This window comes from Molothrus ater, chromosome 15, assembly GCF_012460135.2.
Source record: "Molothrus ater isolate BHLD 08-10-18 breed brown headed cowbird chromosome 15, BPBGC_Mater_1.1, whole genome shotgun sequence".
NCBI classification, from domain to species: Eukaryota; Metazoa; Chordata; class Aves; order Passeriformes; family Icteridae; genus Molothrus; species Molothrus ater.
In genome coordinates, this window is record NC_050492.2 from 16,504,489 (window position 1) to 16,529,353 (window position 24,865).

The 24,865-nt window shown below is 52.1% G+C and overlaps 1 protein-coding gene across 2 annotated transcripts in view; it reads right to left on the reverse strand.

Annotated features, from left to right (window-relative positions):
• The window catches only part of SH3PXD2B (SH3 and PX domains 2B), a 64,924-nt gene that overhangs the window by 34,176 nt on the left and 5,883 nt on the right, over positions 1-24,865 (reverse strand). For both annotated transcript variants that reach the window (XM_036391941.1, XM_036391940.1), the window contains exons 2-3: positions 18,588-18,668; positions 6,508-6,583 (exon numbers count right to left, since the gene is read on the reverse strand). In XM_036391941.1, coding sequence (XP_036247834.1) covers positions 6,508-6,583; positions 18,588-18,668 — 157 coding nt within the window. The remainder of the gene's footprint in view (positions 1-6,507; positions 6,584-18,587; positions 18,669-24,865) is intronic.

The following is a 24,865-nucleotide window of genomic DNA, read 5'->3' on the forward strand; positions in this document are numbered from 1 at the left end:
TCTGTTCCCCAGGAGTGGAAGAACCCAACTCCTCTGTGGGTAATCAAGGCTGATTTGCTTTTTCTGATTGACCCAGAGCAAAAATTGCTGGAGCAGCCCCAAAATAGGCAGGCTGGAAAAAAATGCAGCCAGGTCCCCATTGCCTCAGGCTTCACTGGGACTGAGCAGTGTCAGAAACCCTGGGGACAAGGCTGAGGAGGAATTTGGGTCTCCAGCAGTGAGAGCCAGAGCAGGCAGGACACAGGAGGGGTTAATCTCTCCAAATGAACAAAACCAGGGACACAGGGCTCTGCAAATGGTTCCCTCCTGGGGGAGTTCACCAGGCAGAGCTGGAGCTGTACTGGGAGCAAGGAGATGGGAAAAAAAAAAACAACAAACAAAACAAACAAACAAACAAACAAACAAAAAAACAAAAGCAAAAACAAACAAAAAAAACCCAAACCAAACCAAAAAACAAACAAAAAAAAACCCCCAAAACAAAACAAAAAACCAAAAAACCAAACAAAACAAAACAAAAAAAAACAACCCCAAAAACGAAAAGACAAAAACCCTAAAAACAACCAAAAAACAAAACAAAACAAAACAAAACAAAAAAAAAAACCAAAAAAAAACCCCAAAAAAAGCAGGCAGAAGGACCTTAAGTAGCAAAATAGTGGAGCCAAAGGCTGGATGTGCAGCAGGCTGAGAACCCCAAACATCCCCAGGGCAGCCCAGCTGTGAGCCAGGCAGGGGCTCCAGGAGTGGAAAAGCAGCTGAGCCTCCTGCCCTACCCTGAAGGAGTCCCCCCCTCCCCATGGAAAGAATTCACTCCTCTGCACCTTCAAATCACATCCAGACCTTCCCCAGCACGGGTTCCAAGCTCACTTCAGAGAAAAGGCAGCCCTGAATGCACACATAATGAATCCCAGCCCCTGGAGCAGCCAGCCATGGCTGGGATGGGGGATCAGGCAGGAGTCCTGCACTGTGCATGTGCTCTGTGCAGGGGCTCAGCCTGCCCTCCCAGCCTGCTGCAGCACAGATCCCCTCTCATCAGAGCACAAAATAACAACAAGGACCCTTGGGCCATCTCCAGCTCACAGGAAGATGCAACAGCACTGAGCAAAGTCAGGTCCCAGAGCTGGAAAATGGATCAGTTTTTCCAGAAAGGGTTAACAGCAGGCTTGTTAGCTAAAGGAGTAAGAAGAAGCTGAGAAGCAAGAAGAAGCTGACAACTTTTTAAAGTTGTAACTAAAGAGACTGAAAGAAGTGAAGAATTGAAGAAAGATAAGAGAACTTTGCAGCTAAACAAAGCATTTTTAAAAAGTTAGTTGAAGTCATTGTAACTTTTCACCAATAGTGTTATATTGACTTATTGCAGCTAATAGTTAAAGTAGAAGAAGCAAAACCAATTTAAAAGTGTATAAAAAGTCAGCCATGTTCAATAATAAAGAGTTGCCATCTCAGACTGCTTGTGGTCTCTGCTTTGTGTCGCGACCGCCTCGACAGCGACAAGTTTTCTTTCTCCCATTGCCTTCACAGAGGTTTTGTGGGGATCTAAAGCACCCTCACAGTTATCCTGGGAGTTATGCTGGCCCCAAAGCTCAGAGCTCAAACCCTGGCCCCAAAGCTCAAATTCAACCCTGGCCCCAAAGCTCAAACCAGGCCCCAAAGCTCAGAGCTCAAACCCTGGCCCCAAAGCTCAAACCTGGCCCCAAAGCTCAAACTCAAGCCTGGCCCCAAAGCTCAGAGCTCAAACCCTGGCCCCAAAGCTCAAACCTGACCCCAAAGCTCAAACTCAAGCCTGGCCCCAAAGCTCAAACCAGGCCCCAAAGCTCAGAGCTCAAACCCTGGCCCCAAAGCTCAAACCTGGCCCCAAAGCTGAAGCAGGCTGGTGGGCTGGGAAGGGAGCAGAAAGCAGGGCTAATTCTGCTTTTAAAAACAACCCCCCCAAACCCCCTTTGTCCTGCTCCCTTCACTCAGGGCTTCACTGCTAAATCTTCCTGAAAAGCAATTTTACAGCCAGAGTGAGCTCAGCCTCAGGCAAACCCTCCTTGCTGGGGCTCACGTTTCCAGGCAGGCAGGAGAACTGGCCAGGAGCTGCTCCAGGCCCCTGGGGCTGCAGGGAGCTTGGAAAGCTCCACGTTCCTCAGCAAAGCTGTTTCCTGAAGGATCTGGCACAGCCCTCCCCAGCTGAGCTCATTTGTTTGCTCTGCTCCTCTCCTTTCTTTCTTTCCTGGGGTCTCCATCTGCCCTGTGCCAGGCTGGGACCCTGGTGTGATGTCCCAGCAAGGCACCAGCAGGGCTCTGTCCCTCTGTCCCTCTGTCCCTCTGCAGCTGCCCAGAGCCCTGGCAGGGCACAGCTGGTGCCAGCCATGGGCTGGGTGCTGCCACAGCTGCTCCAGCACCACAGGAAAGCTCTGCCAGGGGCTCAAGGCCAGCTAAGAGAGCTCAAAAAGCACTTCAAATTCCCCTCAAAGCTTTTCAGGCACACAGCAGGAGCACTGCCAGGAAAATTCAAACACCACCAGGCTCTGCTGTGGGATGGAGGTGGTGCCAACACCCAGAAAGGGACAAGCCCTGGTCCCAAAGCTCAAACCCTGGCCCCAAAGCTTAGAGCTCAGACCCTGACCCCAAAACTCAAGCCTGACCTCAAAGCTCAGAGCTCAAACCCTGGGCCCAAAGCTCAGAGCTCAAATCCTGGCCCCAAAGCTCAGAGTTCAAACCCTGGCCCCAAAGCTCAGAGTTCAAACCCTGGCCTCAAAGCTCAGAGCTCAAACCCTGGCCCCAAAGCTCAAGCCCTGGTCCCAAAACTCAAGCCTGCCCCAAGCTCAAGCCCTGGTTCCAAAGCTCAAACCCTGGCCCCAAAGCTCAGAGCTCAAGCCTGTCCCCAAAGCTCAAGCCCTGGTCCCAAAGCTCAAGTGCAGCTGCTCTGCTTTGGAGGAGCCAGCTCAGTGGCCCCACAAGAGCTCAGTGGGCTGAAGGAACTTTGCACTTACAGAATCCCCTCCTGACAGCATCAAAGACCTGCTCAGAGAGGCCAGAGCCTCCAGAAATTTCCCATAAAAAGTCAAATCCTCAAGGCAGGCCCTCACAAAATGAGGCAATACAAAGCCAGCAGAGTTGCTGTGGGCTGGGTGTTGGGATGTGGGGCAATCCTGGAGCTCCTTCCCATTCCAGGAACCCAGCCTGACACACAAACCCCGTGGCACCTCCTCAGGTGGTGGTGCTGACCCCAGTTTGGGACACTTTGGGGTTTGCTGAGGGAGCCAGAGCTGCAGGAGGAAGATTTAGCAGTGAAGTCCTGAGAAGGGAGCAGGACAAAGGGGGTTTGGGGAGGTTGTTTTTAAAAGCAGAATTTTGGAGAGCTGCAGTGGCCACAGGGCTGGTGCTGCTCTGCAAGGGCTTCCCAGCAAGCAGAGGGCTTGCAGGAAACCACAGCAGCCAAATCTCCCCTGCTAATGAAATTCAGATGCTCCAAATGGGACTGGGAACAAACTGCAGCATTCCCAGAAGCTGAACACAACCTAAACCCAGCAAATCTAGGGAGATGGAACCATGTTTGTCCAGGAAACCAGTCCCAGGCTCACCTGGATGGCACCCCTGGGCTGAGAGACAAAGCTGGGGCTCAGCTGGGACAAAACGGGTTGTCATCTGTAGCCATCATATTTTCTGAAAAATCCCTTCCTGAGGATCTTTTCTCCTGAGAAGCTGAGAAGCCTCAGAGGAAAAGAAAAACAATGATTACCTGCTGCTGTGGAATGCATCTTTGATTGGTCTCATGTGGTAGTTTCTAATTAATGGCCAATCACAGTCCAGCTGTCTCGGACTCTCTGGTCAGTCACAAGATTTTATTATCATTCCTTTCTATTCCTTGCAAGCCTTCTGATGAAATCCTTGCTTCTATTCTTTTAGTATAGTTTTAATATAATATATATAATAAAATATATATAATAATAAATAATAATAAATAAAATATAATATATAATATATAATATATATTCTATATTCTAATATAACACATATAATAAAATATATACTAAATATTATTATATAATAAATATATATTATATATACTATATATAAACATATATAATATATAGTAAATATATACTAAATAATAATATATAAAATGTATAATACATATAATAAATATAGTTTTAATATAATATATAATAAAATATATACTAAATAGTAATACATAATAAATATATAATATATAATAAATATATAATAAATAAAATATATTCTATTTATGTAATATAGATATTAAATATATATAATAAACAATAATATATACAATAAAATCAGCCTTCTGAAACATGGAGTCCAGATTCTCATCTCTTCCCTCATCCTGGGACCCCTGTGAACACCACCACAGTCACACCAAACTGGGAAAAGATTCCAGAAAAGAATCAGGCTCCAGGACAGCCAGCAAATATTGAAAGACCCTTCCTGCCCTCAGAAGCAGAGCTTGCCCACCCTGTCCCTGGGGAGCTGTGGCTCTGCCTGCCCCAGGGCAAAGGCACCACAATCCCCAGCTCCAACACCACCCTGCCCCAAGCACAGGGCTCTGCAGCTGGCCCAGCCTCTCTTTTCCAGCAATTTCCAACCCCTTTTTTCCCACAGTGGAAATCCCAGTGACAAGTTTCCCAGCAAAGGGAAACTATTCCAACACCAGGGAGAAACAAACACTGGTGAGTGAGAGCAGCAGAGCTCTGACCAGGCTTCCCTCCCAAAAATAGCAGAGTTTTGGTGGGAATTTTCTGCAGAGCACAAATCCAGTTTTTCCAAGTGATGGCCTTTTCCAGTTTGGCTTCCATCTCTCCCTGCTGGCAGGAGCCCTTGTACAGCAAGAGCTTTTCTGCTGTTTCACCAGGTGAGCTTTGCTGCTCTAACCCCAGGTGAGCTTTTCTGCTGAGCTTTGCTTTTGCTGATGTTACAAAGCCAGGACAAGCCAGAATCACAAAACCAGAGCAGATTCTCTTGCTCAGAAAGGGGTGGAAATTAAATTATTTTCTATTTTTTTTTTCCCACAGCACTCAGAGCAAAGCAAAGCCCACAAAGGCCTTTATGTTTCTAGAAGAGCCAGGAGGCAGAGCACAGCACAAAGGGCTGCACTAAACAGACCTGACAGCCACTGGAAGTGATTATGGTGCTGTGACATTCCTAAATATCCTCATTAGCTGCTCAAGGGTGGGGGTAAAGACAACTCTGTGGTCACAGAGACTCCCCACAGGCTGTTTCTTTTCCCAAGCCATATTAAGGCTCATTTTTCCCCCCACAGCAGCAGCCACACCACAAAGTGCCCCAGATTATCACATGTGCTGATAAAACCACTGGTGCTGGACATGGCACAGAGCTCCTGGCTTTGAGCAGGGCGGGAAGCCCATTCAAAGGCTGAATTCCATTGCTCTTTCCTCCTCTCTGGTGTCCCCTGGAGCTGTACAGGACAGGGAAAGGAGTGTGGGAGCAGCTCTGGGGAGCCTCACACCACCCTCCGCCCTGGGCCTGTGGGGCTCTTGGAGCTTCCACTCAACAGCTCTGGAGGTTCAGAGAAATCCTTGGGGCTTCACCTCAACAGCTCTGGAGGTTCAGAGAAATCCTTGGGGCTTCACCTCAACAGCTCTGGAGGTTCAGAGAAATCCTTGGGGCTTCACCTCAACAATTCTGGAGGTTCAGAGAAATCCTTGGGGCTTCCACTCAACAATTCTGGAGGTTCAGAGAAATCCTTGGGGCTTCCACTCAACAGCTCTGGAGGTTCAGAGAAATCCTTGGGGCTTCACCTCAACAATTCTGGAGGTTCAGAGAAACCCTTGGGGCTTCCACTCAACAGTTCTGGAGGTTCAGAGAAATCCTTGGGGCTTCCACTCAACAATTTTGGAGGTTCAGTGTGACTGTGTTCACAGGGGTCTCAGGTTGAGGGAAGAGATGAGGATCTGACTCCATGTTTCAGAAGGCTGATTTATTATTTTATGATATATATTACATTAAAACTATACTAAAAGAATAGAAGCAAGGATTTAATCAGAAGGGTAGCAAGGAATAGAAAAAGAAAGAATGAATAACAAAGGCTTTTGTCTCAGAGAGTCTGAGCCAGCTGGACTGTGATTGGCCATTAATTAGAAACAACCACATGAGACCAATCCCAGATGCACCTGTTGCATTCCACAGCAGCAGATAACCATTGTTTGCATTTTGTTCCTGAGGCCTCTCAGCTTCTCAGGAGGAAAAAATCCTAAGGAAAGGATTTTTCATAAAAGATGTCTCTGACAGTTCAGAGAAATCCTTGGGCTTCCACTCAACAATTCTGGAGGTTCAGAGAAATCCTGGGGGGGGTTTAGGACCCACTGCTGACAAATCAGAGATTTTAAAGGACACACTGCAGGCCAAGAACTCGCTGCTGCTCAGATGGTGCAGCAGATCAGAGCTAAAATCTGTGTATGCTCCCACATGTGGGTGTGCTCCCAGTCCCACGGAGCTCCTGCCGTGCCAGAACCAGCCTGGATCCTGCTGGAGCCCCGGTCCTACCTGGCAGAAAGGGGATGATCCTCTGCTTGGGGTCCTTCTGGCCTCCTTCCATGGGGAACTTGTCCAGCATCTGCATCTAGGAGAGGAAATGCAAGAGAGGTGAGGAAGATGAGGGATTCACGGGCAGGACACGAAGCCACTGCCCAGGAGAGAGACAGAACACACCAGGGACTCCAACACTCCCTCCTTTGGGACGAGGAGGAGGAGGAGGGAGGTGCAAACTCTCCTTTGGTTTCCTCAGGGCATGGATCTGAAGTGCCTGCCAGGATTTATTGAGCTCTCCTGGAGGCACTGGGACATTCCTGGAGGCACTGGGACATTCCTGGAGGCACTGGGAGCACTCAAGGAGGCACTGGGAGCATTCCTGGAGGCACTGGGAGCTCTCCTGGAGGCACTGGGACATTCCAGGCGGCACTGGGAGCACTCAAGGAGGCACTGGGACATTCCTGGAGGCACTGGGACATTCCTGGAGGCACTGGGAACATTCCTGGAGGCACTGGGAGCACTCAAGGAGGCACTGGGACATTCCAGGCGGCACTGGGAGCACTCAAGGAGACACTGGAGCATTCCTGGAGGCACTGGGAGCTCTCCTGGCCCTGCTGCAGCCCCAGCTGAGCATCCCTGGCTGCAGAGCTCGCTGAGCTCCAAGGCAGAGGCTGCAGGCTGTGCTGTCCCAGGTCTGTGCCTGGGCTGTGCCTCTGGCCAGGTCCCTTCCCAGCCATGTGATCCCTCCAAAGCCATCCAGAACTGCAGCCCAGCCCATCTCCATGTCCCTTTGTGCCCTGCTCAGTGTGAGGAGCCTTCTCCTTGCTCCAGCCCAGCCCAGGGGCACCAGTACCACCAGTACCAGTACCTGGGCTGGCACCATGCAGCCTGCAAGGGACAAATTGCTCTTTTCTTTCTTGCTGGAAGGAGGAAAAGAGGCTGCAGAGTGGCTGGAGCAGCCTCTGGCATGGACAGGAAGAGGAGAAGGTGGGGAAGGAGAGGGCAGGGGGGATCCCAGCCAGCCTGGCTGCCACATCACCCAGCTCTGGAGGAGGCACAGCCAACACCAGCTCAGCAGCTTTCCTGGGCATGAGCCTGTGGGAAGAACAGCTGGAAACCTCACTCCAAGCAAAACAAGCCCAGAGCTGGCTGTGAGCACAGGAGGCAGCTTGGGATGGCAGATCCAGGAGCACAGAGCCACAGAGAGCCAGCCTGGGCTGAGGGATCCTCCTGAGCTGCACACACACACAGAAAACACAGAACAGAGAGGGGGAAAGAGCAGAGGAAAAGAGCAGAGCCAGAGCCAGGGGATGCCAGCAGACACAAGGGAGAGCTGGCAGGGCCCCAGGCTCTGGGGTTCCCTCTGTGTCCTCCCTGTCCTGCTGACCCTGCAAGATGGGGATGCTCCTTCTCCTGCAGCGCCCCCAGAAACGCCCCAGTGCCTCCAGGGTTGCTCCCAGTGCCCCCAGGACTGCCCCAGTGCTTCCAAAAACACCCCAGTGCCCCCAGGACTGCCCCAGTGCCTCTAGGACTGCTTCCAGTGCCTCCAAGGAAAGCAGCTCCAGCTCTGCAAAAGGGATGGGAAAAGGGTAGAAGTGCAGCAACCCCACAAACCCTGGGGGAGGGACACAGGGACAGGCACCAGAGGGTGCTCTGCAGTGCCAGAATTTCCAGGTAGAGCAGCCTTTCCAGCAGCAGAGCTGTGGGAGGCAGGAGGGTGGCATGGGGGCACTCCCACAAACCCTGTTTGCAGCAAAAGGTTCCTCTCCAAGCCCCCAAACAGGGCTGCTCCCATCCCATCCCATATATATACAATATATAATATATAATATATAATATATAATATATAATATATAATATATAATATATATCCCATCCCATATATATATATATATATATATATATATATATATATATATATATATATAATATTATATAATATATAATATATAATATAAAATATATATCCCATCCCATCCCCAGAGGGGCCAGCCAGGCTCCCAGGGAGAGGGGCAGACAGGGGAGCAGAGATGCAGCCAGACACCAAACACAGGGCAGCACAGAGGGGCCAAGTTCTGCTCTCAGCAATGCACCCAGCCAGCCCAGGGAGAAAAAAATGAAGGGAAAAAAAATCAAAAAACCAACCCAGCAACAATTAATCCATTGTTTCTCCCCTTCCAAGATTATTTTTAAGTATTTCTGACAGAGAAGGAGAAAGAAAAAGGCTGGGGTGGATGCAGTTTGAGGAATTCTGGTGTCTGTTATGCAGGGAAGCTGCTGTGTCCCATTTTTTACTGACCCCTGGGCAGCAGGGAGAGCAATCCCAGGCCCTGGAGCCAGGACTGGGGCACAGAAACCCCAGTGGGGGATCCAGCCCAGGCTTCCCACACCAGCACAGGGCACATTCATCCACATTTATCTCCACCACCAACTAATCTTATCAGTGAGCTGTTTTCCTTAGCCAGGAATGTCTGGGCAGCGAGTCTGGAGCAAGGCAGATTCTGAGAACTCCCCGTCCCCATCCTGAGCTGTCCATTAACAGGGAAATACAGGAAAAACAAACCAGGATAACCTCCCAGAAATGGGCAGCCTTGGAAAAAGCAGCTTTGTACCAGCAGGCTGGCAGAGAGCTGCTTCATCAACAGGAAAGCCCTAAGATAATATCCTAATTAGAGCAATTAGGAGTGCTGCAGGGGATGCTGGGGAGAGGGGAATTGTCACAGACATCTTTTCATGAAAAATCCTTTCCTTAGGACTTTTTCCTCCTGAGAAGCTGAGAGGCCTCAGGAACAAAATGTAACCAATGGTTATCTGCTGCTGTGGGATGCAACAGGTGCATCTGGGATTGGCCTCATGTGGTTGTTTCTGACAACAAAACTCTGGCAGAGACAGGAGCTGCTGCTGGAACCCCCAGCGACCAGCTCAGCATCCCCACAGCTCCTTGTGAGCTGAGCCAAGCTCAGGGCAGGAACAGCAGCCTCATGGCCCTGCTCTTGCATAAGCAACTGGAAAATGCTGATCTGCCAAGAAGAAAGATCAGCAGGTGAGGATTCATTACAATTAAAGCTTCAATGTGAGCTGCTGAAATTAAAAGCCTTTTTTTTTTTTTTTGTGATGTTTTAAGTGACTCATCAAAGGCAAAGCTTTTCTTAAGAATATTAATAGTGGAAAAAAAAAAGCCCAAGAGAACGTTTTACACAGGCTGAGCTGAGCTTCTTTCCTTGCTTTCCACTTCCTCTTGCCCATCCCAGCCATGGGAATAAACAATGGAGAGCTGCTCCCAACCTGGAATAAGCCATGGAGAGCTGTTACCAGCCTGGAATGAACCATGGAGAGCTGCTCCCAGCCTGGAATGAGCCAAGGAATCCTGTTCCCAGTCTGGAACAAAGCAAGAGCTATAGAGTCCTATTCCTATCCTGGAATAAATCAGGGGTCATGGACAGCTGTTCCCAGCCTGGAATAAACCATGGAGAGCTGCTCCCAACCTGGAATAAACCATGGAGAGCTGCTCCCAACCTGGAATAAACCATGGAGAGCTGTTCCCAGCTGGAATAAACCATGGAGAGCTGTTCCCAGCCTGGGATGAGCCATGGAGAGCTGTTCCTAACCTGGAATAAACCATGGAGAGCTGTTCCTAACCTGGAATAAACCATGGAGAGCTGCTCCCAACCTGGAATAAACCATGGAGAGCTGCTCCCAACCTGGAATAAACCATGGAAAGCTGCTCCCAACCTGGAATAAACCATGGAGAGCTGCTCCCAACCGGAATAAACCATGGAGAGCTGCTCCCAACCTGGAATAAACCATGGAGAGCTGCTCCCAACCTGGAATAAACCATGGAGAGCTGTTCCCAACCGGAATAAACCATGGAGAGCTGTTCCTAACCTGGAATAAACCATGGAGAGCTGTTCCCAACCTGGAATGAGCCATGGAGTGCTGTTCCTAACCTGGAATAAACCATGGAGAGCTGTTCCCAACCTGGAATAAACCATGGAGTGCTGTTCCCAGTCTGGAATAAACTAAGACCCATAGAGTGCTATTCCCAACCTGGAATAAGTCAGGAACCATGGAATGCTGTTCCTAACCTGGAATAAGCCATGGAGAGCTGCTCCCAGCCTGGGATGAGCCATGGAGGTCCCAGCCCTGCTCCAGCCAGGCTCTAGCTCAGGGATCTGCAGCTGATCCCTCCTGGCCAGCCCTGCAGCGTGTCCTGGCTGTGAGCTGGCCTGGGAATGCTCACCCAGCACCATCCAGGGAGCTGAGCCCAGGGCAGGCCCAGGAGGTGCCAGCCCAGCCCAGGCTGAGCCCCTGAGCTGCCCTGGCTCTGGGAATGTGCTGGCTGCTGCTGCCAAGGGCTGGAACGCTATAAATGGGAGACATTTGGAGAGAGGAAACACAAAGGAGCCAACTTTTAACTAGGCTGAAGTGCACTGGGCTGTGCGTGTTCTTTGTGGAGGGACAGAGGAGGAGAGTGGGGAAGGTCTTTGATACACTGCTGGAAAAATACTGGCTCTTCCTTCTGCAAACAGAAAAAGGCCTCATTTAATGGAAAGTGTTTTCTCCTGAGCTCCAGGATGGGAATTCACCATTCCTCCACTTCTGCAAGGGCTGTTTGAGCCCATGGCTCTGAATGCAGCCTGGGCAGAGAGGACAAAGCAGCTGCTGGTGCTCTGCAGCAGAACCTGGCTGGAGGGAGCTGTGGGTTCCTCCCTGCCCTCAGTCACGCAGGGCCTGCCTGTCCTGCCCCAGCTGCCTGAGGCAGAGAGATCCTGCTGATTTATTTCTGTGGGAGGCTGAAACCACGGAGCTCAGGGCACACGCAACTGCCCAGAATTGTGCTGAACTCCATAAACCCTGGAGGGGGAGAAAAAAAAAATAAAAAAAATCCCCAAAGTGTTGAAATAAGATTCCTGTTACGAAAGAACCATTGAGAGAGCCCTGTTTGCCATCCCTGGACACACAAAACCCTGCCTGGCTGAGCTGCCTCAGGGCTCTGCCATCAAAGAGGCAGCCCAGGAGAGGGGGATCCAGGCTGGAATCCCAGAGCAGGAATGAGCCAGGAGAGGGGGATCCAGGCTGGAATTCCCAGAGCAGGAATGAACCAGGAGAGGGAGATCCAGGCTGGCATTCCCACCTGCTGGAGCCCAGTGCTTGCTGCTCTCTGCTCTCCACATCAGGAGCATGAAGATAACTCTCACTTCACCTCTGAGCACTCCTGCCAAGAGCCTGGGTTAAATAATGGAGGAGGAGGAGGAGAAAAAAGTGGAGGAGGAAGGGAAGGAGACAGAGGAAGGCAAGCTCTGAGCTCACAGCAATGGAAGCAAGAGGCTCATTTTAATTTTTCAAGCCTCCAAGTGCCTGAAACAAGCTGATGAGAACAATTCCTCTTTGTGTGCCAGCTCCAGTGTTCAGAGCCCATTGAGTGTGCTGGATTATTCAGAGCCTCTCTGACTCCCTCAGACACAGACTTTCCCCTCTCCCTGCCTCTGCCTGGCGCCTGTGTGCACACAACAGGTGAGGAACCCCCTCCAGCAGCACCAGGCTCTGCTCCACATGGAGATGGCAGGCACAGGCCACTGCCTGCTGCCAATTTTCTCATGGAAGCAGGCACCACTTCAACAGAACTATTTATTTTTCGGTGCTCCACACAAAGCTGCTGGCCCCAGGGCTGCAGGACTCTCTCCAAGATGACACAGCTCCAGGTGGGTCAAAGCTGAGAGTTTCCAGCAAGGAGCCTGAAGGAGTTGTTGAACATATGGACAAACAAGAGAACTGGGAAACACACACTGGATGCACAGACAGACAGGAATGGGAGGGAGAGCCAGAGCCAATTTTAGAGTTGTTCAAATTCCCTGGTTTTTCTGTCCCTGAATTGTGCGGGGAGCACGTTTAGTCCAGCCTATGTTGTGTCTCCAGCCCTGGCCTCAAAGTGAAAGCTCTGAGCAGAGAGGCAGCCACAGAACATCATCACCCTCAGGGGCTGAAGGGTCTGACCGCAAGGGGAAGAGCCTTGGGGTAACCTGTCCCAAAGAGGGGCACCCCTGGAACATGGCAGGGCACAGCCAGGGGGTCAGGGAACAGGGACAGGAGGAGAGGGAACCTCAGAGAGCCTCAGGATGGACACCAGCAGGAATTTCCCCATGGAAAGGGGGCTCAGGGCAGGCTCAGGGTGGGCACAGCAGGAATTTCCCCATGGAAAGGGGGCTCAGGCACTGGAACTGCCCAAGGAGGTTTGGATCCCCATCCCTGGAGGTGCCCAAGGAAGGGCTGGAGGTGGCACTCAGAGCTCTGGGCTGGGGACAAGGTGGGGATGGGACACAGCTTGGTTTTTCCAAGATGGTCTCAGAAATGTTTTTCCAATCTCAATAATTCTGGGATTCTGAGAATGTGGCAGCAGCCAAAAGGCAGAAGATGCTGAGGACGTGGAGTGGGGCTGCATGGGGACAGCACAGGGGGCTGGCAGTGGCAGGAAAGGTGTAAAAGGGTTGGGTCTGGGGTGTTTTAGGAGAGCAGCAAGACATGAGTGGCTCTCAGTCACATGAAGAGCTGGAGTGACTGCCAGCCGTGCCTGCTGAACTCAGAATGACAAAGGGGGGAAAAATGCTTCCTCCTGGGGGTTTCCACAAGAAACCACAAGAGACCAGCCAGAATCTGTTCTCTGAGCAGCAGTGGCACTCCTTGCAGCCTGAGGTTTCAAGAGGATCCTTCCAAGGAACTCGTCAGGCTCCTCCCATGGCACTGCAGAGCTTCTGCACCTCCCAGGCAGGAGCAGACCCTGATCCTCTCCCTCTGCCCACCACAGAAGCCACTCCCGTGCCTGATTTCCACCTTCCATGGCAGCTGACATTCCCAGCACCCCTGCAAGCACCAATCCCATCCCTTTGTTTCTCAGGGACAGCATCCATCTGCTGCCAGCAGCTCACATCTGGAATTGTGAGTGTTGGGAAAGAGCCTCAGTCCTGTTGGAAGGAAATTACTCCTCCAGCCAAGGGGTTTATGCAGAACTGAGTTTAGCATTTGGAGTTAGAAACTTACTACAAATCCTACAGTTACACCAGGTTTTAAACCTCAGAATTACAATTTTATCTTCCTTCCTTCCTTCCTAAAAAGCTGCCCTGACGTAAATTGCCACCTGGCAGAAAATATTCCCAGAGAAAAGGAGGAGAGGCAGAGGACCTGCAGAGCAAAACCCCTCCTGAGCACAGGAGAGAGCACAGGCTGGAGCTGATGCCCAGCTCCAGAATCCTCACCCTGATTTCAGCCCTGGAGTGGTGACCCCAGAGCAGCAAAAGGCACGGCCTGAGCATTTCCCACGGGATGAGAGCCACCCCTGCATCTGCCTCAGCTGCTGGCCTGGCTCCAGGAGGAAGCAGCTGAGCTCAGCTGAGGGGTGGGCAGGGTCACCAGCCCTTGGGGAGAGGTGACAGCTCCTGTGGGACACTGGTGTGGCACAAGGAATGGAAACAGCCAAGCAGGCAGAAAGAGGAGGTCCTGCCACCCTTGGAAGAGAAAGGCAGGGTGGTGGTGCTTGGAAAGGTGCAGCAGCCACGAGCTGGGAACCTGGAACTGTGCAGGACAGGGCCAGAACCTGGAATTGTGCAGGACAGGGCCAGAACCTGGAATACTGCAGGACAGGGCCAGAACCTGGAATTGTGCAGGACAGGACCAGAACCTGGAATACTGCAGGACAGGGCCAGAACCTGGAATTGTGCAGGACAGGACCAGAACCTGGAATTGTGCAGGACAGAGCCAGAACTTGGAATTGTGCAGGACAGGGCCAGAACCTGGAATTGTGCAGGACAGGGCCAGAACCTGGAATTGTGCAGGACAGAGCCAGAACCTGGAATTGTGCAGGACAGGGCCAGAACCTGGAATTGTGCAGGACAGGGCCAGAACCTGGAATTGTGCAGGACAGGACCAGAACCTGGAATTGTGCAGGACAGGACCAGAACCTGGAATTGTGCAGGACAGAGCCAGAACTTGGAATTGTGCAGGACAGGGCCAGAACCTGGAATTGTGCAGGACAGGGCCAGAACCTGGAATTGTGCAGGACAGAGCCAGAACCTGGAACTGTGCAGGACAGGGCCAGAACCTGGAATTGTGCAGGACAGAGCCAGAACCTGGAATTGTGCAGGACAGGGCCAGGCTTGGGCACCAAGGACAGGAAAGGGAAGGGCACAGTACCCAGGAAAAGCCTGAAATGCTCCTGGCTGGAACCTGTGGCATCTCTGTGACCAGCAGGGTGGCTTCTGACACTGCTCATCCCAGCATGGGGAATGCAGCTGCTCTGATGGCTCCAAGGCAAAGGAAATTCCCCATGGAAAGGGGGCTCAGGGCAGGCTCAGGGTGGACACCAGCAGGAAATTCCCCATGGAAAGGGGGCTCAGGGCAGGCTCAGGGTGGGCACAGCAGGAATTTCCCCATGGAAAGGGTGCTCAGGCACTGGAACTGCCCAGGGAGGTTTGGATCCCCATCCCTGGAGGTGGCACCTGGAGGATCTGGTGCTCAATGAGCAGTTTCAGAACAAGGTTTCTTGAGTATCTACCTTGAACCAACAGATCATAAGTGCAAAGTTCTACATGGGAATTAAATCTTTTGGGCAGCCTATTCTCCCTTCTAATTGCTAAAGATTGGTATCTTTGAATTTGTATCTTTGAGTATCTCTGTGGATGATAATGAGCACCCAGAGCTCTGGGCTGGGGACAAGGTGGGGACGGGGCAGAGGTTGGACTCTGACCTTGGGGCTCTTTTCCAGCCTCCAGGATTCTGTGGATTCAGAGTCCAGCAGCCTCCAGGCCTCACTGCAGTTCATTCAGTGTTTGCAGTGTCCTGCCTGCCTGGGGAGGGGAGCACACTTTGCCCCCTGGCCCTGCTCTCAGCACTCACCGCGTTTTCCTTGGCCCTGCTCCTGAAATAACTGTTTAGCCACCATGGAAGGTGACAAATGATTCAGCTGTGGCCCCACTGGGAATACCAGGAGGAGCTCCCCAGCCACTGCCACGGGGCTGCAGCATCTCCTCAGCCCCACCAGGCTCCTCTCTCCCACCTGGATCCAGAAGTTTCCAGGTCCCAGCCCCTGACAGCCAAGGAGGGTGCACCAACCCTTTCCCTGCTCTTTTAAAAAACAAACCCTGCTCAGCCCCTGACAGGAGCATGGAAAGTGCAGCCAGAGCCACTGGTAGCACTGATATTAAATGAACAAACATCCTGACCCCAACGTGCATGTGCTGGGATTGCTCAAGGCTGTGAGCATCAATCAGCCTGCATGGGTTTTCCCTGGATAACAAGACAGACAGATTCTTGACACAGAGCTCACCTGCGGCTCAAATTTCCAATTCTTCCTCCAGCACATCAAAAAGATCATCAGAACTGGACCTAGGAAAAATATTTTCCCCTCTTGCTGTTTTCAGAAGCAGCTGAACCGTTTCAGTCCCACACTCGTTTTCTGGGGGGCTGTGTGGAATTTTCCCTTTTTTTTTTTTAAAAATAACCAGAGGCATGAATAATTTCCAGCATGGAAAACTTCTGCCTGAAGAGCTAAAATTGGCCCAGAATCATGCAAGAGTCACACAAGAAAGGCCTCCAGCAATGGCACCAGGCACTGCTACCAAGCCTACCTAGAGCATTTTTTTCCACTGTGCTCAGAGGATCTGTTTCACTCCTCACCTCTCAATCCAATTTCCACTGTCCTGCAGCACGAGTTTAAAAGAAGGACACCAGGAAGCATGTGTGATAAGGGGGAAGGAAGGGAAAAACCACAGCTTCTTTCATTCTTTCAACAGAGCCAAAAAGGAGTGGCTGTTTTAATATTTTTCTCATTTTTTTAAAGGAAAAAACTGCAGGGAACAGCAAAGGGAGAAGATGTTTGCTTTAAACTTTCCCACCTCCACCATGATACACATCTCTATGTATTTATAAAGCAGCTCTGCTTCTAAAGGTGTTTTGCAGAGTGCCTGGCTCCAGTTATGACATTTTCCACCTCAGGATTGTGCACAGCTCCAGCCAGAATGGAGGGACAGAGGGAGCACAGCCAGGATTGCCCACAGCCCCTCCCCAGCCCAGGGAACCAGCACAGACACCCCAAAAGGGTCTGGGGGCACAGACACCCCAAAGGGAACCAGAACAGACACCCCAAAAGGGAACCACCAGCACAGACACCCCAAAAGGGAACCAGCACAGACACCCCAAAAGAGAACCAGCACAGACACCCCAAAAGGGAACCACCAGCACAGACACCCCAAAAGAGGACTGGAGGATCAGATACCCCAAAAGGAACCAGCACAGACACCCCAAAAGGGGTCAGGAAGCACAGACACCCCAAAAGAGGCTTGGAGGATCAGATACCCCAAAAGGGTCTGGGGGCACAGACACCCCAAGAGGGGCCTGGGGGCACAGACACCCCAAATTCCGGGTCCCAGCCAGAGGAATGAGCCTGGAGCACCATGAAGAGGAGATGCTGCAGAGAAGGAAGCACGAGCTCCATTTCCTTCCAGCCCTGGCTGCTGCCCAACAGCTGTTCCTTATTTATTTACTTTAATATTTCCTTGGTTACACAAACAGCTGCCCACAGCTTAACCCCTGCACTGCCAGGGCCCCCCTCCCTGGGCAGGGGACAGGGCTGAGAGCAGCCTCTGCCCCATGCCAGGCTCTGCAGCTGAACCTGGCAAAGCCATCTGCAAGCCCAGGGCTGGCTCTGCTGGGCAGGCTGGAATTTCAGCCGTGTCTGGATGCAGAGGAATGTCGCAGACATCTTTTCATGGAAAATCCTTTCCTTAGGATTGCTCCTCCTGAGAAGCTGAGAGGCCTCATTAGAAATGAAATGTGAACAATGGTTATCTGCTGCTGTGGGATGCAACAGGTGAATCTGGGATTGGGCTCATGTGGTTGTTTCTAATGAATGGCCAATCACAGCCCAGCTGGCTCAGACTCTCTGTCCGAGCCACAAACCTTTGTTATTCATTCCATTCTATTCTATTCTCAGCCAGCCTTCTGAGGAGAAGCTTTTCTTCTATTCTTTTAGTATAGTTTTAATATAATATATATCATAAAATAATAAATCAGCCTTCTGAAACACGGAGTCAGCTCCTCGTCTCTCCCCTCATCCTCAGACCCCAGTGAGCACGGTCACAGGGGAATCCAGCCCAGGGGGATGCCCAGCCCCACCTGAGAGGGCTCAGGGGGTGCCCAGCTCCTCTCTGGTGCCACAGGCACCCCAGAGCCCCTCTGCCAGCCCAGGGATCCATCCCTTTGTGCATTTCCCTTTCTGCTCTGCACAGAGCCTGCTCCAGCAGCTCAGGTTGTGTTTGGGCTCATAAAGCCCAGCCAGACCCCTTGGCTCACCTCCACCAAGGAGGAGGTGCAGAACACCCCCTGCCTGCTCACCAGAGCCCTGCTTTGGGTTTCCTGCAGCCCAGCCTGCCCCAGTTGCCTTTCCAGCCTCCTCTCCCCCACTTCCATTTCTCTCCTGGCTCCCTCCTGTACCAGGATGGAATTAAATCAGAATAATAGCATGGCCTGGCTTGGAAGGGACCGTACAGATCATTGAGTTCCAACACCCCGCCATGGGCAGGGACATTTTCTACCACAGCAGCTTGTCCAGAGCTCCATCCAACCTCTCCTTGGGCACTGCCAGGGATCCAGAGGCAGCCACAGCTTCTCTGGGCACCTGTGCCACCCTCACAGGGAGGATTTTTCCTGATATCTGCTCTTAACCCACTCTCTCAGTTTGAGCCATTCCTGCCACTTCGTGGTTTTGTAAAAAGTCCCTCTCCATCTTTCCTCTAGGCTCCCTTCAGGGCCAAAGCAGCTGCTGCCAGGGGAGTGAGTGGGCACTTCCCCTGCTCCAGGGCATCGAATCCTCCCCAGGGGCAGCTCTCAGCCCTGCTCTGCTGTGACAGCAGCTGGGGAAGCCACAGGAGCGGAATTTGGACCTAACTCTGACAAAACCCTCCCCAAAGGCAAACAAACCCCCCCTCAATAACAACCCCAGCGATTGCACAGGTAAAGCAGAAACCAGCAGCTGCAGTGAGCTCAGCCCGTCAGCCCACGAGGGCTGGAGCATCCCCAGCACCCCTGGCACCCCCAGGATTCCCCACCTGCAGGTCGAAGAACTTGCTGTACCGTCTGTAAATGACCTCGGTGGCTCCATTGGACCAGGTGACCTTGATGATGTACACCTGGAGGGAAAAACAGAGGCACAAATCAGCGTGAGGGACCCCAAAAAAGCCCTGCCACAACCCAAAAAGCTGCCAGTGCAGCCCCCCCAGCGCTGGGTGACAGGCAGGGGAATGCTTCAGATCAATTCAGCCACACCACAGCACAGGTGAGGGTAAATTATTGAGCCCCAGGGCTGCAGCTTAAGCAGATGTTTGTTTCTGGTGGTGGACTGAGCTCTGTGGCCCTGGAGGGGGGCACACATTGAGTGTGGAGTGACATTTCTGTGTAAAAACACAGCACAAATCCCTCCAGCCACAGGAGTTCTGATAACTGAACCCTGGGCACCCCATTTACAGCTGCAGCACCAAAGCTGAAGCTGAGATCCAAGGGCAGCACCTGCACCAGCCTGGCTGCTGCAAACGGCACCGCAACAGCTCAAACCCCCAGGCTCTGCAACTCCACCTGCTTGGGCTTGGGTTTCTGACACCTGCAGGGGGGGAAATCAGCGTCCTGATCCCTAAAATGCCACAGGATCAGCCCCAGTCACTGCAGGTGATTCACAGACCCCGAGACCGGGCTCTAACTGGGGATGAATGCAAAGCAAAACACCGAACCCGGCCCATTTCAGCAGAAAACACCAAACCCGGCCCATTTCAGCACAAAACACCAAATCCAGCCCATTTCAGCACAAAACAAAACACCGAACCCGGCCCATTTCAGCAGAAAACACCAAACCCGGCCCATTTCAGCAGAAAACACCAAACCCGGCCCATTTCAGCACAAAACACCGAACCCGGCCCATTTCAGCAGAAAACAAAACACCAAACCCGGCCCATTTCAGCACACAACAAAACACCAAACCCGGCCCATTTCAGCACAAAACAAAACACCAAACCCGGCCCATTTCAGCACAAAACACCAAACCCAGCCCATTTCAGCACAAAACACCGAACCCAGCCCATTTCAGCACAAAACAAAACACCAAACCCAGCCCATTTCAGCACAAAACAAAACACCAAACCCGGCCCATTTCAGCACCAATTCTTCTGTGAAGGACAACAAGCACATCTCAGAATGAAGCAATTGCTGATCTCATGTCCCCTCTGTGTTTCACAGAAAGCAGAGATAACCCTTGGTGAGGTGCCAGTGCAACACCCAAGTGACACAAATCTCAAATTGATAGCAGATTGACTGAGCAGAACCCAGGGTATTTTTTTCCTCCTAACTCAAGTCCTTATTTCCACCAGAAATTCAAGCATCAGTTCCTTGAAGAAGGACCAAAACGTCCAGAAGCCCAGGTGAAGGGACCTGCTGGAACTTCTGCTAGCAAAATCAAGCATCAAGGCTCTTAAAAGCTGATGTTTTGGTATTTAAAAGAGAATCCCTCAGGGGTTTCCCTACTGAGATTCCCATTTTTCCAGATTCTGGAATGTGACCAACACCCTCAACCAGCATCCAAAGCTCAAACACCAGGACAGCACAACACTCAGTTATTTGAGTTTATCAAAGCCACTCAAATCCTGCACTGAAAATCTACCTCAAAGCTCTCTCTGCTGCTCAGAGGGCTGGCACAGCCTGAGCCACCGAGGTGGGGACACTCCTGAGGGTGACAAACTCTTCCCAGTGCAATCACTTCCACATTAAGACAGAAAACGAGGCAGCAAGAGGGATCAGGTTCTTACTGCTAAAATAAAGAACTTCCCTACTTGCAAACCAGGAATTCAAGGTCCACTTTTGTTGGATTTGGGTTGGGTTAGAAGAGACCTTAAAGATCATCCAGTGCCACCCCCTGCCATGGCAGGGACACCTTCCTCTGTCCCAGGGTGATCAAACACCTGGCCTTGGGCACTGCCAGGGATCCAGGGGCAGCCACAGCTGCTCTGGGCACCTGTGCCAGGGGCTCCCCATGACCGTGTTCACAGGGGTCTGAGGATGAGGGAAGGGATGAGGATCTGACTCCATGTTTCAGAAGGCTGATTTATTTTATGATATATATTACATTAAAACTATACTAAAAGAATAGAAGAGAGGATTTCATCAGAAGGCTGGCTAAGAATAGAATAGGAAAGAATGATAACAAAGGTTTGGGGCTTGGCTCTCTGTCCGAGCCAGCTGGGCTGTGATTGGACATTAATTAGAAACAACCAATATGGGCCAATCCCAGATCCACCTGTTGCATTCTACAGCAGCAGATAATCAATGTTTACAGTTTGTTCTTGAGGCCTCTCAGCTTCTCATGAGGAAAAAATCCTAAGGAAAGGATTTTTCATAAAAGATGTCTGCGATAGCTCCCCACCCAATATCCCACCTAAACCCAGTCCCTCAGTCTGTAGCTATTCCCTGCTCTGCTCTCACTCCCCAGCTCTTATTCTGAGATGAAGGACCCTCATTTCCTCCCTATGAACACAAAGAACACAGATGGACTCTCCAAGACAACACCTGCTCCAGCTGTGGAGGCCACGCTGTGCTCCAAGGGAGGCAGCACTCCCCCAGCAAACCAGGGGTTAACCTGGTGCTAGCACAGGTTCAAACCCCTTCACCCCCTGCCCAGGACGTGCTGCAGGGCCAGCATGAGCTCATGTGGGCTGGGAGCTGAGCTGCTATCCCAGTTTGTCAGCAGTCCCCAGCGCTGCTCGGGTTATATCACTGCTGGCTGCCTGCCTGCACTGAGCCTTCCACTGGGGCAGCAGCAGGGGCCAGCTCCTCCTCATTGTTTATTCCTACCCTGCCTTTATTTGGAGTCAACAGCTTGTTAGACTGGGATTTTAATCAGGATGTGGACAGACTGAGCCAAAGTCATTCAGAGCTCTTGAGGGTAATGAAGGCACGAGGTCTGAGGGCACCCCAGGCTCCCCTGTGGCCTCTGCAGCAATTTCTGCTCTCTGATGAGCTCACTGCTGCTGTGCTGGAATGCAGAACTCCCAGGGCTCGGGAGAAGAGTCCCTTGCACATCCCTGTCCAGCAGCAGAAAGGTCTCCAGGGGTTTCTCCTCAACCTACTTAAGGAAAGCATTGAAGATGGAGGAGCCCACAGGAGCTGGGGCTCCTCTGTATCTATAAAACCTGGGGAAAGCCAACTTCCTCTCTGCTGGTGGATATTCCTCATCCTTCCAACAGCCTCATCCCAGATCTTGGTGTCTCCCAATATCTAATCCAGTCCTTGCTGTCTCAGAAATAAAAAAATCCACCAGAAAACACAACCCTGGTGCTCCTCTCACCCAACAACAAGGTCTGAACACTGCACTCACCCAGTGAGCATTTCTACTGCACATGAGGCACCAGGCTCCCACAGACCCCAAAATCCCTTCCTCAGGTGCTTTTGGAAGGCACTTCCAACAACCAAGACAGCTTTAAAACCACTGTCCTTGCTCTGAAGTTTCCCCTGCTGGCCTGGCACTGCCCCGTGTCCTGCCAGGAGCAGCCACCACAAAGCAGGAACCCAAACAACCCAGATTTTGTCCCAGCAGGAGCCACCCCATCAGCTGCTGTGAGAAGAGGCTTTTCCCCAGCCCAGGACATGTGGAAAGCAGTTATTCCATGGGTTTTTATCACTGAGGAACCACCTGAAGGGCTTTTTCATGGAGGAAAAGGGGGAAGAGAGGGGATCCCCCAGGGCTGTGCCCCCACAGGGATGGGGCTGGCACTTGGATCCTCTCCAGGGATTCCTGAGGCTGGATCCAGGGGGGCTTGGGATGGGCCCCTGGCCAAAACCAGCAGCTGAGCTGTCCAAATCCCAAATCCCAAACCTCCAAACACCTGCAGCCCTTCCTGGGCCAGCTGGGGGCTGTGACCAGGGAAGGGAAGGAGCTGAGTCAGTGGAACCCAGGAATGGTGGCTGCCCTTCCTCCCTCTGGAAAGGACACCCTGGAGCCTCAGTGCTGGCAGCTGCAGGAGGCACAGGCACAATTTCTGAGGTGCAGGTGGATGTGGTTTGATGCCAGCTCAGAGGAGCATTTCTCATGAGCACCAAACCCTCTCCGTGCTCCCATCCCTTGGAGGGCAGAGATGGAACAGATCCCTCACAGAAAATGGAAACTTGCAGATGCAAAAGGCTGAGTTCAACAGAACTGGGCTCCCAAGCTCCTTGGGATCCCTACAGCACATGGGAATGGTGACAAACCAAGTATTTAAAAGTGACCCACTGAGCAGGGTGACATCAGGACCACCAACCACTGCCCAGGGCTCTCCTTGGTCACACAAAACACCCTAAATGGAAATATAACATGGAAAAAAGGCCCAGGGGATCCTGCAGCCTTCCCCTTGGTCCCCTCCATCATCACCCAGCATCTGTCACTGCTGTCCCCTGCCCAGCACCTCTCTCAGAGGGAGAACAGCCCGTGGAAAATGGGGCTGAAAACCTTTGGGAGGGAAGGGAACTGTCAGGAAATGACAGCTTGCTGCAAGACATGCAGATGGCAGCTGGCCAAGCACACCAGAGCTGTCAGAGCAGCCCAGGGGACACTCTGAGAGCCAGGGGGATCCAGGACAGCCCTGGATGCAGGGAGGGAGCTCCTGGGAGGCTGCAGGAGCCAGCTCAGACCCACCAGAGCCACAGGAGTCACGGGGACAGAGGGGGTGAGGAGCCAGCGAGACTCTGGAAAGGGCAGCCAGAGATTTCATTTTCCTTTTCTTTCTTTTGCCTCTTGAAGAAATGAAGCAGCCAGCCCTGGGAGCAGCCAGCCCAGCAGTGTTTTTGCAGGGACTGCTGGAAATCCCTGGGGCTGCACCCAGCGGTGGCTCCTGGTGCCTTTCACTGCCCTCAGGGACTGAGGAGCCATCCCCAAATCCTCCCTCCTGCCCTGCCCACAGAGGCACAAAGTCCCTCACAACAGCACGGGGAGGGAGAGAGGAGCTGATTCAAACCGCTGACTCGAGGCAAGGAAATGAAGAACAGATACGAAAAAAAAAAAAAAAATTAAAAAATAACAGAACCAGTTTCCCGTTCTTAAACATGAGGCCGTGTGACCTCGCAGAAAAATCACTTCTGGACTCCCTGCATAAACACACCAGGACAAGCTGGGAAGCAGCCTGGACTGCTCAGATGTGAGCAGGAAAAAGGCAGAGGGAAGGTGAGCAAAACCTAGAGCTGCAGTTTGAGCTTCCCTCCCCTCCTACAGGAGTTCTCCAAAGTTTTTCACGGAGATCTGCACGGTGTCCTGGCTGGGGGGGGACACACAAAAACCCCACAGGAAAGGACGTGGGAGAGGGCACTGGGAACCTGCCTGGCACCAGGCAGAGAAAATGACCTCGGCCATTTACATTAGAAATCATCAAGCATCCAGAACCCAGGTGGAGCCCAGGGGCAGCTCAGCCACCCCAGCATCAGCTCAGAGCCTTCCCTGAAGGATCCCAGAGCTCCCCTGTGCCCAGAACAGCTCAGGCACCCCAGCATCAGCTCAGGCACCCCAGCATCAGCTCACAGCCTTCCCTGAGGGATCCCAGAGCTGGTGGAGCCCAGAGCAGCTCAGCCACCCCAGCATCAGCTCACAGCCTTCCCTGAGGGATCCCAGAGCTCCCCTGTGCCCAGAGCTCCTCCACACAGACACGGGCAGGGGGGACAGCAACCTCATGGTGACTTGGAATGACATCTCCAGGCAGTGCAGGGACACAGAGAAGGTGCCCAGGCTCCAGCAGGGCTCCTGCAGCAGCCCCAGACACTGCAGCCTGCAGCGGGGGCTGAGCTGTCTGCAGAGCTGTTTCCAAAGGCTCGGAGCCTGTGTGGTCTCAGCTCCAGGGGGACTGTGCACAATGAACCTCTCTGTGGAAAACTCCACATATTTAAAGCATCTTTCAGCAGCAAAGAGGAAAAGCATCAGTCAAAGGCATCAGGCTTTTGATTTCACCCACGCTGAACGCGGTGACCCTGGAATGAGGGGAGATGTGAGAGCCTCACCCTCCCTTTGGAAACCCAAAGGGGCAGAGAAACCAAAGGAGCTGAGCAACGCAGCCAAGCCAGGGTGGGTTTAACACAGAAAAGGGAGTGGGAAATTGCAAGAGGAAAAGAAAAAAAAAAAAAAAAGAAAAAAAAAGGAGGGAGGTGGCTGGAAACAAAGAAAGTTCTTGGCACCAAACTGCTGTGCTTGGCCCCTCTCCATCAGCCCTCACTGCTGCAGGCCTGTGGGGCTGGGGAGGGGACAGGGGGCTCCTGTGCCAGGGGATGCCAAAGCTGGGAGCAGCAGAGGGACAGCCAAGGCCCAGCTGAGTGGGCAGACAGCTCG